This window comes from Schistocerca americana, chromosome 7, assembly GCF_021461395.2.
Source record: "Schistocerca americana isolate TAMUIC-IGC-003095 chromosome 7, iqSchAmer2.1, whole genome shotgun sequence".
NCBI lineage: Eukaryota > Metazoa > Arthropoda > Insecta > Orthoptera > Acrididae > Schistocerca > Schistocerca americana.
The window spans coordinates 65761258-65774358 of NC_060125.1; the positions used below are offsets into that span (position 1 = coordinate 65761258).

Below are 13101 nucleotides of genomic sequence, written 5' to 3' on the forward strand. Positions count from 1 at the left end.
GGATTCATTCAGCTGGTGTTTTTCTCAGTTCCAGTGTCACCGTTCTTCATTGAGTACCGAGTTGTATTTCCTTTCGTTTATTGCGTTCGCCAGTTTTTCTCCAGTTTCAAACCGTTCTAGAAATCTCGATTTTTCGTTGCTTGTATAGGTCATTCAGTATTTGCGACTGGTGGCTTATAGCTTTGTTATAAATATATATTAAAATTATAAGCTGATGACTGTTTCTGAAAACAATGTGCACAAAATTTGCACTTTAGCTTTCACAAATAATATTTACAAATGGGAAAATTTAGTGTTTCTGGTTAACATGTTGTTAATAATAATTTTATAACGAAATTAAACGAATTTATTAAAACAGTCGCCTATACCATTTTCACTTTTCAGCTCCTGAAACACAGCAGTTAATCCTTTTAAGCTATTAATGGGCAGTCGGACCACATGAAGACCATTCCATTCTGTTTTGTTCGCTCAAAACACCAAGATTTTTGGTTCAAATTTGGAAAATTTCTTACGCCACCTCAGTTTGACGTGAATGTGGTATTAGTCCCAACAAGGAGATCTTACGGACTGTTCTGTCCTTTTTGATTTACTTCATACTCCTAGGATTTAACGCTAAGTGGCCGGAAATCACTTTATTAAAGCAGTACTGGGCTATACAGTTCACAGAAAACCTCGGAAAATCTCCTTTAAAGATTAAAGATTTTCCAATACTTTCACGTACAAAGCAATTCCATCTCATCGCCAGAGGAGCGTGTAAAGCAAAAATTTTCGAACTGTAAACTTGCTGACTCGAATCTCACAAGTAGTAACTTTATTTCTACTTTCATTTAAATTCCATATATATTAACCAATGGAAATATTAACTAACGAATGTCGCATTATAATTTTAATAAAAATAATGGCTTGTTATTGTAACTATTCAGTCATACGGAAACAATAGTTGATACATAAGTGTCAAGTGTTTAGTTGTTATGAAGGGAACCATACGTACTTTCCCTCGCTCATTTGAGTCATATCACTAGGGCTTTAACATATGTAAACAGGAAGACGCAGCTATCAACTGTTTTGAGAGACATCAACTTTGAAAATTTTAGGATTGCTTATACATTTTGTAAGATCACCAGCATTCAAAGCGTCCGCTGCCGAGAGACTAAGTGATTAGTTTCGTGAGCGCGTGGTTTTTGGTCCCAATTTCGCTACAAGTGCATTCTTTTTTCAGGCAGACCTATGACCCTATAAAACTATTCCACAACTGCACTTGTATTATAGAACAGAACAGAGAGATAGCTTCTAGAAACGACTTTATAAAAATTCTGTCAGTCGTACATCAGTATTCGGTGATATACTTCGATATGCGAGATATGGCGCGAAATTGAGTGATGAGTGAGAATCGATTATGAATAAAACCAGGTTTGTTTTGCAATAGGCACATCGAATAAACGAAGCACATACAAAAATTCTGCGTTCACTACATGTGCTGTATGCAGCAATGGATGTTGTTTTCCATATTTCTACGATCAGTATCATTCTGATTCGTGCAATGATCGATGAGTTACACATTGAATTTGACAACAATGAAGATACGCTAACGTAAGGAAAATGACAATCCTGATTTGATCGAAAGTTCTCGTGTATCCTTTTTTATTTCGACTTTCCTTACGAAAAAACTTGGTGTCCTTTTTTCATGATTATGATTATGAAAATAAGTAAATATAGATAATTGTCACAGTCGTAATAAATCTGTTGTTGGAATTACATGGAAATGAAAAAAGTACCGATTGCGAGATTCGTTTCACAGACTTCGCGCTTACGAAATGAAGTGCTTACTCGCTTCTCTCCTTCTCAACCAGAGAACCTACAAAATAGACCTGTATAAGCGCGACTAAAACTTTCAAACTTGATTTCCTCGAGTACTGTTGACAGTTGTGTTTTCCAGTTTACATATGTTGAAGTACTAGGCCGACCGGTGTGGCCGAGCGGTCCTAGAGCTTCAGTCTGGAACCGCGCGAACCCTACGGTCACAAGTTCGAATCCTGCCTCGGGCATGGATGTGTGTGATGTCCTTAGGTTAGTTAGGTTTAAGTAGTTCTAATTCTAGGGAACTGATGACCTCAGATGTTAAGTCCCATAGTACTCAGAGCCATCTGAGCCATTTTGAAGTCCTAGTCGTGTCTTACATATCCTGTCAGTATGAATCAAAGCGATGAGCGAAGCACGTACAGTGCCCTTGCAAGTAAAAAATTTGATGTTGCACATGTTTGTACCAAATTTTAATTTATTGAGAATACCAGTATTTCCATGCAATTACCTACCGATGTCTACCGTGTAGAGCTGGATATGTTTTGTACTTAACAGAGTTCGGTAATCATTTAATCAAGGTCGATTCATGTCCAGGCACGGAGTTACAGAACCTGTAACTGCAAAGAAAATGATATAGGAGCAGACCATGGGATCCGTCTGCAAATATTTCAGTTTTTAAAATGACAACATTTTAGTATCGTTCTTTATTGGAAACGAGTACGTGACAAGGCAGAAAGACTTGTCATTAAAATGATACTAATTTTCATTTTTAAAAATTCTACGATGATTTTTATGCAGTATTCTAAAAGGTGGCTATGGAGCATCGATATATCCAGTTCACTCCTCCTTTAGAAAACAAAAGTTGATTTTCAAAAACCGTAGTCACATCATGCCCCACAACATCAACAGATGTATCAATTCGGCATCAAAAATGGTTGAAATGGCTCTGAGCACTATGGGACTTAATTGCTGTGGTCATCAGTCTCATAGAACTACTTAAACCTAACTAATCTTAGAACATCACACACATCCATGCCCGAGGCAGGATTCTAACCTGCGACCGTAGCGGTCGCGCGGTTCTAGAGTGTAGCACCTAGAACCGCTCGGCCAATCCGGCCGGCAATTCGGTATCAAACTGAAGCAAGGCAGAATATGAACTGGATACTGACTGGTAACAACTGCCCTCATCAGCAATCGCGGCGTTGCGGCGGGTCCCATGTACGATCTCCACGTTGTCTGCCCGTTGTGTGCTCCGTGGCCAAGCTGTGTTCTCTCGGTGTCAGAAGGCGGATGTTGGCCATGCATGGAAGAGCGCCCATGTGCTCTCGCTTCCGGGGTGTCTCCTCCATCCCTCAACTCAACTACCATTCGAAATATTCTTCCTTCCGGCACTGTCATTGGGGGACAAAATTTTCAATGCAGCCCAATCACAGATCGCCGTTTCATAGTCACGCCTCTACGTACGGGGTGGAAATTTCCTATGTAGCGTGGGCTGCGTGTCGCTCGTGAATCGGCATCTTTCTCACGATTTCACATTCCTAAGATGTTTTCCTGCATTCCGAGGCTGTTGGGAGAGCAGCTGCACGACACTTCTTTATAACCACTCTCTCTGCGTGATGCCTGGACAGACCCATGTTTGGGCTTCGTTCAAAATCTGCCGGCGTCCGTGATTTATAAGGAATGTCCTCACTGTCGAGAAAAACATCTTCTTAAGAGCGCCGACTTCTTTCGCACGCCTGCCTGCGCCAATTCGCTCGCTTTGTGTACGCTCCTCGCTGTGCCCGTGGGGTGCTGGAAATGTCGGCATATTCCTGCTTTCTAAGGTAGGTAAAATGACTGCCGCCAGGCCAGAATAACTCAGATGCTTTCGCGCGTACATTCTTGGCGTTCCGTCCTAATGGCTGCAGGTGTCCGTCAGTTCTCAGCTCACTTCTCGTTGTCAGACGAGCCCTTTGCAACGTGTCCCTCCTTGAGCGAGGCGAGGGCGTCCGGCCGCCCTTCCCGCTGTGTCCTTGCAGAATGGCTGCAGTGTCCTCTCCTCGGGGGCTCGCCTCAGTGTGTCCGGCTCCATCCTCCACCTCGGCCGCTCGCGGCGAGTTGGCGAAAGTGGCTGCAGTCGGACGTATTACACTACATGTATTGATTATGAAACGATCCTGATGGCTCACTTTTTTTCCTTTATTGTTATTTTTATACCTGTACAATCAGATAGGCTGGCAGCGGCATGCTACGCCGCTCTTCGGCCTTAGAGTTGACAATGATATAACACAGAAAGAATATCCAGAATAAACATAGTGACGGGCAAAAAATAGTGGACACAGAAATATAAAAAACACGGAGCCGTTCACACTCGACGATAACGACACTGAAAACATGTTGACACGGCGCACATAACACTGATGAATTCGACGGCACATGTGAACGTATGAGCGTGACGGTGGACACTAAAAAACACAAAACGACGGCACACACACGAGAAACTGATGGCGATGATCTCCGGCGCGCGAATGTCCACATAGCGTGTACGAGACCTGGGACCTGCCAAGAGGAGAAGAAGGGGGAGTGGGAGGGAGAGGGGTGAGCAAGGATGCCAATGGCGGAGGAGACGGTAGTAGGAACGAGGAATGGCTGGAGGGGAAGCCCGGGGGCGGAGTGGGGAGAAAGGGACGAGGGAGGGAATGGGGAGAGAAGGGAGAGAGGGTGCCCAAAGGAAACAAACACAGGAAGAGGGAGGGAGGATCAAAGTTGGTAGGAGGGATAGATGGAGAGGAGGAGGGCATCATCAGGGAGGGGGAGCTGGCAGAAGCCACCTTGGGAGAGGGTGTAGAGAGTGGAGAGGTGGAGAACAGGTGGGACATGGAAGTACAGGCGCGGCAGCGGACAGGGGTGGGAGGGGATGGGAGAGACCAGCGGGTGAGGAGGATCGAGTTTGCAGGAGGTGTAGAGGATCCGTATCTGCTCGAGGAAAAGGAGGAGGTGGGGGAAGGGAATTAGGTCGTACAGGATTCGCGTGGGGGAGGGGAGACTGATGCGATAGGCGAGGCGAAGAGCACAGCGTTCCAGGATCTGAAGTGATTTGTAAAAGGTAGGGGGAGCGGAGATCCAGGCAGCATGGGCGTAGCAAAGGATAGGGCGAATGAGGGATTTATAGGTATGGAGTATGGCAGAGGGGTCCAGACCCCAAGTTTGGCCAGAGAGGAGTTTGATGAGACAGAGGCGGGAGTGTGCCTTGGCTTGGATCGTCCGGAGGTGGGGGGTCCAGGAGAAGCGACGGTCAAGGGTGACACCAAGGTACTTAAGGGTGGGGGTGAGGGCGATAGGACGGCCATAGATGGTGATGCAGAAATCGAGGAGTGGAAGGAAGGAGTGGTTTTGCCTACTATGATCGCCTGGGTTTTGGAGGGATTGACCTTGAGCAACCACTGGTTGCACAAAGCGGTGAACCGGTCAAGATGGGATTGGAGAAGGTGTTGGGAGCGCTGCAGGGTGGAGTCGGGCAAGGGCAACGAAGGCAGTGTCATCGCCGTACTGGAGAAGGTGAATGGGGGTGAAGGCGGCGGCATGTCCGCCGTATACAAGAGGTACAAAAGAGGAGAGAGGACGGAACCCTGGGGCACACCGGCGGAGGGGAAAAAGGTGTAGGAATCCATGTTGTGGATGGTGACGTAGGAAGGACGGTGGGATAGAAAGGAGCCGATCAGACGGACGTAGTTAATAGGAAGGGCGAAGGTTTGGAGCTTGAAGCGGAGACCGGAATGCCACACACGGTCATAGGCGCGTTCAAGGTCAAGGGAGGGGAAGACAGCGGAATGACGGGAATTAAGTTGTTCGGAGAGGGGATGAGTGAGGTGAAGGAGAAGGTTATCGGAAGAGAAGGACGGCTGAAAGCCACACTGGGTAACAGGAAGGAGGCGGTGCTGGCAGAGATGCTGGTGGATGCGTCGGGTGAGGATGGACCTGATGGCTCACCTCCATGATTGCTTAAGTATTCGCTTCTGCCCACACGTGCTTACCGTAGTAATTCAGTATGCCATCTCTTGTGATGCCATGCATCACTGAATACTATACAGTACACATCTCAATTATAGCGGTACTTCCTACAATAGATATTGATTTCCGTATACAGGGTGGTCCAATAATAGTGACTGGGCCAAATATCTCACGAAATTAGCATCAAACGAAAAAACTACAAAGAACGAAACTCGTCTAGCTTCAAGGGGGAAACCAGATGGCGATATGGTTGACCCGCTAGATGGCGCTGCCGTAGGTCAAACAGATATCAACAGCGTTTTTTAAAATAGGAACCACCATTTTTATTACATATTCGTGTAGTACGTAAAGAAATATGAATGTTTTAGTTGGACCACTTTTTTGCTTTGTGGTAGATAGCACTGTAATAGTCACAAACGTATAAGTACGTGGTATCACGTAACATTCCGCCAGTGTGGACGGTATTTGCTTCGTGATACATTACCCGTGTTAAAATGGATCATTTATCAATTGCGGAAAAGGTCGATATCGTGTTGCTGTATAGCTATTGTGATCCAACAGGCGTGTGCTATGTATGCTGCTCGGTATCCTGGACGACATCATCCAAGCGACCGGACCGATCGCCGGATAGTTATGTTATTTAAGGAAAGAGGAAGTGTTCAGCCACATGTGAAACGTGAACCACAAACTGCAACAAATGATGATGCCTAAGTAGGTGTTTTAACTGTTTCGCGGCTAATCCGCACATCAGTAGCAGACAAATTGCGCGAGAATTGGGAATCTCAAAAACGTCGGTGTTGAGAATGCTACATCAACATCGACTGCACCTGTACCATATTTCTATGCACCAGGAATTGCATGGCGACGACTTTGAACGTCGTGTACAGTTCTGCCACTTGGCACAAGAGAAATTACGGGCGATGACAGATTTTTCCCATGCGTTCTATTTAGCGACAAAGTTCCATTGACCAACAGCGGTAACGTAAACCGGCATAATATGCACTATTCGGCAACGGAAAATCCACGATGGCTGCGACAAGTGGAACATCAGCGCCCTTGGCGGGTTAATGTATGGTGCGGCATTATGGGAGGAAGGATAATTGGCCCCCATTTTATCGATGGCAATCTAAATGGTGCAATGTATGCTGATTTCCTACCTAATGTTCTACCGATGTTACTACAAGATGTTTCACTGCATGACAGAATGGCGATGTACATCCAACATGATGGATGTCCGGCACATAGCTCGCGTGCGGTTGAAGCAGTATTGAATAGCATATTTCATGTCAGGTGGATTGGTAGTCAAAGCACCATACAATGGCCCGCACGTTCACCGTATCTGACGTCCCTGGATTTCTTCCTGTGGCGAAAGTTGAAGGATATTTGAAATCGTGGTCCACCGACAACGCCTGAGAACATGCGTCAGCGCATTGTCAATGCATGTGCGAACATTACGGAAGGCGAACTACTCGCTGTTGAGAGGGATGTCGTTACACATATTCCCAAATGCACTGAGGTTGACGGACATGATTTTGAGCATTTATTGCGTTATTGAGGTATTTACAGGTAATCACGCCGTAACAGCATGCGTTCTTTGAAATGACAAGTTCACAAAGGTAGATGTATCACAATGGAACAACCGACATAAAATGTTCAAACATACCTACGTTCTGTATTTTAATTTAAAAACCTACCTGTTACCAACTTTTCGTCTAAAATTGTGAGCCATATGTTTGTGACTGTTACAGCGCCATCTCTCACAAACTGAAAAAAGTGGTCCAACAAAAAGATTCGTATTTCTTTACGTACTACACGCATATATGTAATAAAAATGGGGGTTCCTATCTAAAAAAAACGCAGTTGATATCCGTTTGACCTATGACGGCGCCATCTAGCGGGCCAACCATAGCGCCATCTGGTTTCGCCCGTCAAGCTAGACAAGTTTCGTTCTTTGTAGTTTTTGCGTTTGATGCTTATTTCGTGAGATATTTGGCCCAGTCACGATCAAAGGACCACCCTGTATATTGGTAATGAAACGGTCCTGATGGCTCACCTCCATGATTGCTTAAGTATTCGCATCTGCCCACACGTGCTTACCGTAGTAATTCAGTATGCCATCTCTTGTGATGCCATACATCACCGAATAGTATACAGTACACATCTCCATTATAAAGGCACTTGCTACAATAGATATTGATTTCCGTAAATATAACAATGGGAACTTCTCTTGTCTATTGACCAGTTCTTTCTGCCGCGTGGATATGCGACACTTTTTTCAAACATCCTATATGCATTAACGGCTGTAAGAAAAATTTGAGGCATTACTTGTTAAATGGTCCTCATATAAATGCATGTCTGTGAGAGACCAAAATACTAATCACAAGATAAAATAAACATACTGATCAAAAGTATCTGGACATTTGTTAAAACGGGATGTGTTCACTTTTCGTCTTTATGATGGGGTGAACTCTGCTGGAGGCACATTCTGTCTGAATGTCTATGGAGGAATGGCAGACCATCCTCCTGCAGGAGATGGAATCTGGAAAGGTAGCGATGTCGGACACTGGCTTCTGGAAGGAAGTCGACGTTCTAACTTCTTCCAAAGGTATTCCGCTAGGTTTAGGACCGAGCGAGGTGGCGCAGTGGTTAACACACTGGACTCGCATTCGGGTGGACGACGGTTCAATCCCGCGTCCGGCCATCCTGATTTAGGTTTTCCGTGATTTCCCAAAATCGCTTCCGGCAAATGCCGGGACGGTTCCTTTGAATGGGCACGGCCGACATCATTCCCTGATCCAGTGAGACCGATGACCTCGCTGTTTGGTCTCTTCCACCCAAACAACCAACCAACTGCTAGGTTCAGGTTGGTATCCTGGACAGGACAGTGCATTTGACGAATGTGGTTGTCGACAACCACTCCCTCAGAGACGCTGCTGTACGACAGTGTGCATTGTCATGCAGATACAGTCATTGTCCCCGAACTGTTCCTCTACCACACACAGTTCCCAATACTGTATAATATGTTCATATCCATTAGCATTCAGCGTTTGCTAAAGCACAATAACGGAATCGCACTCTAACCAAGAAAAACACGTCCAAACTGGTAACACCATCTCCTCTGTACTCCACCGTAAGCTCTCCACATTATAGCAGGTAAAGTTCGCCAAACCCTAACCTTTCCAAAGAACTGCCACAGGCAACAGAGTGCTTCATGACTCCAGTCGTTTCCAGTAATCTACTGTCCATTGTCGTCTCTCTTTACATCACTTCAGCACTCCTACAGAAATGCATGGTTTATGAGACGCTACTCGAATGTGGTGCTCCATTCTGTTTGACTCCCTTGACTCAGTCATTGTGCTCGCTCACTCCTGGTACCATTTTGGAACTCGTGAGTGATTTCTTCCTCTGATTTCGTGCGATTTTTTTACAACCACGCTCCACGATCCTCGATGGTGACTGTCCATCGAGACATGAGGTCTGCCTGACCTGTGGTTGTTCTTCGCGTTTCGATTTCACAATCACTGACCAACGGTCAATTTGGGCCGCTTTAGATTGGTTGAAATGATCTTGACTCATCTGTTACTCAGGTGGCGTTCAATGGCTGGTCTACGTTTGATGGCACTGACATCACCTCACTGACCCAGTCAGCTGTTTCTGCTACTCTAAAAGCAACACAACGCTCCCCACGTCCTTTTATAATTGGCACGTCCAACTCACGTAACATACAGTGTTGAAATCGGCATCATGTACAGCAGTGCTGATACTTTTGATGAGATAGTGTATGCTTGATCAAAATACACTACTGGTAATTAAAATTGCTACACCACGAAGATGACGTGCTACAGACGCGAAATTTAACCGACAGGAAGAAGATCCTGTGACATGCAAATGATTAGCTTTTCAGAACATTCAGACAAGGTTGGCGCCGGTGGCGACACCTACAACGTCCTGACATGAGGAAAGTTTCCAACCGATTTCTCATACACAAACAGCAGTTGACCGGCGTTGCCTGCTGAAACGTTGTTGTGATGCCTCGTGTAAGGAGGAGAAACGCGTACCAACAAGATTCCGACTTTGATAAAGATCGGATTGTAGCCTATCGCGATTGCGGTTTATCGTATCGCGACATTGCTGCTCGCCTTGGTCGAGATCCAATGACTGTTAGCAGAATATGGAATCGGTGGGTTCAGGAGGATAATACGGAACGCCGTAATGGAGCCCAACGGCCTCGTATCACTAGCAGTCGAGATGACAGGCATCTTATCCGCATGGCTGTAACGGATCGTGCAGCCACGTCTCGATCCCTGCGTCAACAGGTGGGGACGTTTGCAAGACGACAACCATCTGCATGAACAGTTCGACGACGTTTGCAGCAGCATGACCTATCAGCTCGGAGACCGTGCTTGCGGTTACCCATGACGCTGCATCACAGACAGGAGCGCCTGCGATGGTGTACTCAACGAGAAACCTGGGTGCACGAATGGCAAAACGTCATTTTTTCGGATGAATCCAGGTTCTGTTTACAGCATCATGATGGTCGTATCTGTGTTTGGCGACATCGCAGTGAACGCACATTTGAAGCGTGTATTCGTCATCGCCATACTGGTGTATCACCCAGCGTGATGGCATGGAGTGCCATTGGATACACGTCTCGGTCACCTCTTGTTCCCATTGGCGGGACTCTGAGCAGCGGACACTACATTTCAGATGTGTTACGACCTGTGGCTCTGTCCTTAATTTGATCCCTGCGAAACCCTACATTTCAGCAGGATAATGCACGACCGCATGTTGCAGGTCCTGTACGGGCCTTTCTGGATACAGAAAATGTTCGACTGCTGCCCTGTCCAGCACATTCTCCAGATCTCTCACCAATTGAAAACGTCTGGTAAATGGTGGCCGAGCAACTGGCTCGTCACAATACGCCAGTCACTACTCTGGAAGAACTGTGGTATCGTGTTGAAGCTGCATGGGCAGCTGTACCTGTACACGCCATCCAAGCTCTGTTTGACTCAATGCCTAGGCGTATCAAGGCCGTTATTACGGCCAGAGGTGGTTGTTCTGGGTACTGATTTCTCAAGATCTATGCACCCAAATTGCGTAAAAGTGTAATCATATGTCAGTTCTAGTATAACATATTTGTCCAATGAATACCCGTTTATCATCTGCATTTCTTCTTGGTGTAGCAATTTTAATGGCCAGTAGTGTATAATGGAACTGCACCTGACGACCCGCCCGCGGCCTGTGCTTTCAGTCTGCGTGGGGCAAGCGCGCGTGGAGCAACCTGCTCGGCGCCTGGGGCAAGCGCGGCGGAGACGACGCGGCCACGTGGCCTGAGCTGCCGGACCAGACCGTGGCTGAGCAGGAGGGAGACCAGGAGGCCGCGCAACTGGTGCCGCTGCCGATGCAGTTGCCTCTGCCGCTGCAGGTGCAGCTGCAGCTGCAGGGCGACGAGGGAGAGCCCGGCGACGAGGAGAAGCGCGCCTGGAGCAGCCTGCACAACACCTGGGGCAAGCGCGCCGCCGACTGGCGCAGCTTCCACGGTAAGTGCCTAGGTGGACGCCCTTATACCAGGTGTACCGGTATGAAGTGAGCGTTAAGATACAAATGTGTCGATAGGGCACGTTTATTGCGATCGAGCCTTTTTTTTTTTGTTTTGTTTACATAGTTCCGCGTAGTCAGCACGTACACAACTTTCCCAATAGAGCGAGCCCCGCTAAGCACAACAACGCAAGCGCAGCGCTCGTCTGTCTCCACACTACGAAATGGCGCTGCCTTAGAGACGGACCAAATTCTGCTTCCGCCGATCCGCGTATCAATATGCAATGCAGCCAATGAGATTGCAGCTAACGTAGAACCTTTTCTCCTCGCGGTTCACACTTGTGCAGTGATACCTGAACACGCGTGGTATTATAACGAGTGTACAGACCTCCAATTAGTCAGTCTGCATTAGTCTGCACCAGTCTGTACCAGTCTGCATTAGTCTGTAGTCAAGTTTCAGTCTGCACCTAATAAGATTATCATATTCCTGTACATAGGCATGAAGAGAAATGAATAGACACTTTTTCAAGTATCAGAGATATGTGAGATTAACGCACCAAGACCAAAGGAACTTCAGATTGTCAATTGTAAACAGCATCCAGAATCAAGTTACGTAATGTCCATGTTTTTTATTATTTTAATAAATGTGTGTGAAAATTAATCAAGTTCTGTTTAAAGTTGGTCACCGTCAATCTGCTACTCTAAGCATGCAATTGGCATTTCTATCGTCTGCCCTAACAGCAGACGATAAACACGCCACGATAAGACCACGAGACATATTGCTGACACTCGCGTACTTCGCTAGAGCGACAAGTCAAATAATCTGATGGTGTGTGCACCGAAGGTCTTACAGTATGCACACCACAGTTTGGTTGGTATGACATCTGTCAAAGATATTTAGTATACATCAAGTCCTGGAAAAAACAATATCATATGTTTTCATAGTGTTAACAATGTCGAATTTTGTACCAGAAAGTGATGATTTGCGGAAAGCATTAATTTTTTGTTTTCATTTGAAAAAAAGTGCTGCAGAGTCGCATCGAATGCTTGTCGAGGCATATGGTGGTCATGCTCTATCAGAAGCAACATGCAAAAGATGATTTCAACGGTTCAGAAATGATGATTTTGATGTAAGAAATGAAGTACGTGGAAGACCATCAAAAAAGTTCGAAGACGCCGAACTGCAAGCGATATTCGATGAAGATGATACTTTCAATCAGAAGCAAATGGCAGCAATGCTAAATGTTGCACAACAAACGATTTCTGACCGTTTGAAAGCTATGGGAAAGATCCAAAAGTCTGGAAAGTGGGTGCCACATGAAATGAATGAAAGACGGATGAAAAACCGAAAAACCACATGTCAAATTTTGCTTCAAAGACACGAAAGAAAATTAATTTTGCATCGAATTGTTACTGGCGATGAAAAATTGATTTGTTTTAAGAATCCTAAACGGGAAAAATCATGGGTTAATCCGGGACAACCATCAACATCGACTGCAAAACCGGATCGATTCGGCAAGAAGACAATGCTCTGTGCCTGGTGGGATGAGAAAGGTGTGGTGTATCAAGAGCTTCTAAAACCCGGTGAAACTGTGAACACTAATCGCTACAGACAACAAATGATCAATTTGAACTTTGCATTGATCGAAAAAAGACCAGAATGGGCCAGAAGACATGGCAAAGTAATTTTTTTACACGACAATGCACCTGCACACAAAGCAAAACTGGTTCGGGATACAATCAAAACACTTGGCTGGGAGCTGCTACCCCACC

The 13101-nt window shown here is 45.9% G+C and overlaps 1 protein-coding gene across 1 annotated transcript in view; it reads left to right on the forward strand.

Annotated features, from left to right (window-relative positions):
* Positions 1 to 13101, forward strand: part of LOC124622394 (prothoracicostatic peptide-like) — a 618742-nt gene that overhangs the window by 448284 nt on the left and 157357 nt on the right. Inside the window, exon 3 of the mRNA XM_047148083.1 lies at positions 11042 to 11330. Within this exon, the coding sequence (XP_047004039.1) occupies positions 11042 to 11330 (289 nt within the window). The remainder of the gene's footprint in view (positions 1 to 11041; positions 11331 to 13101) is intronic.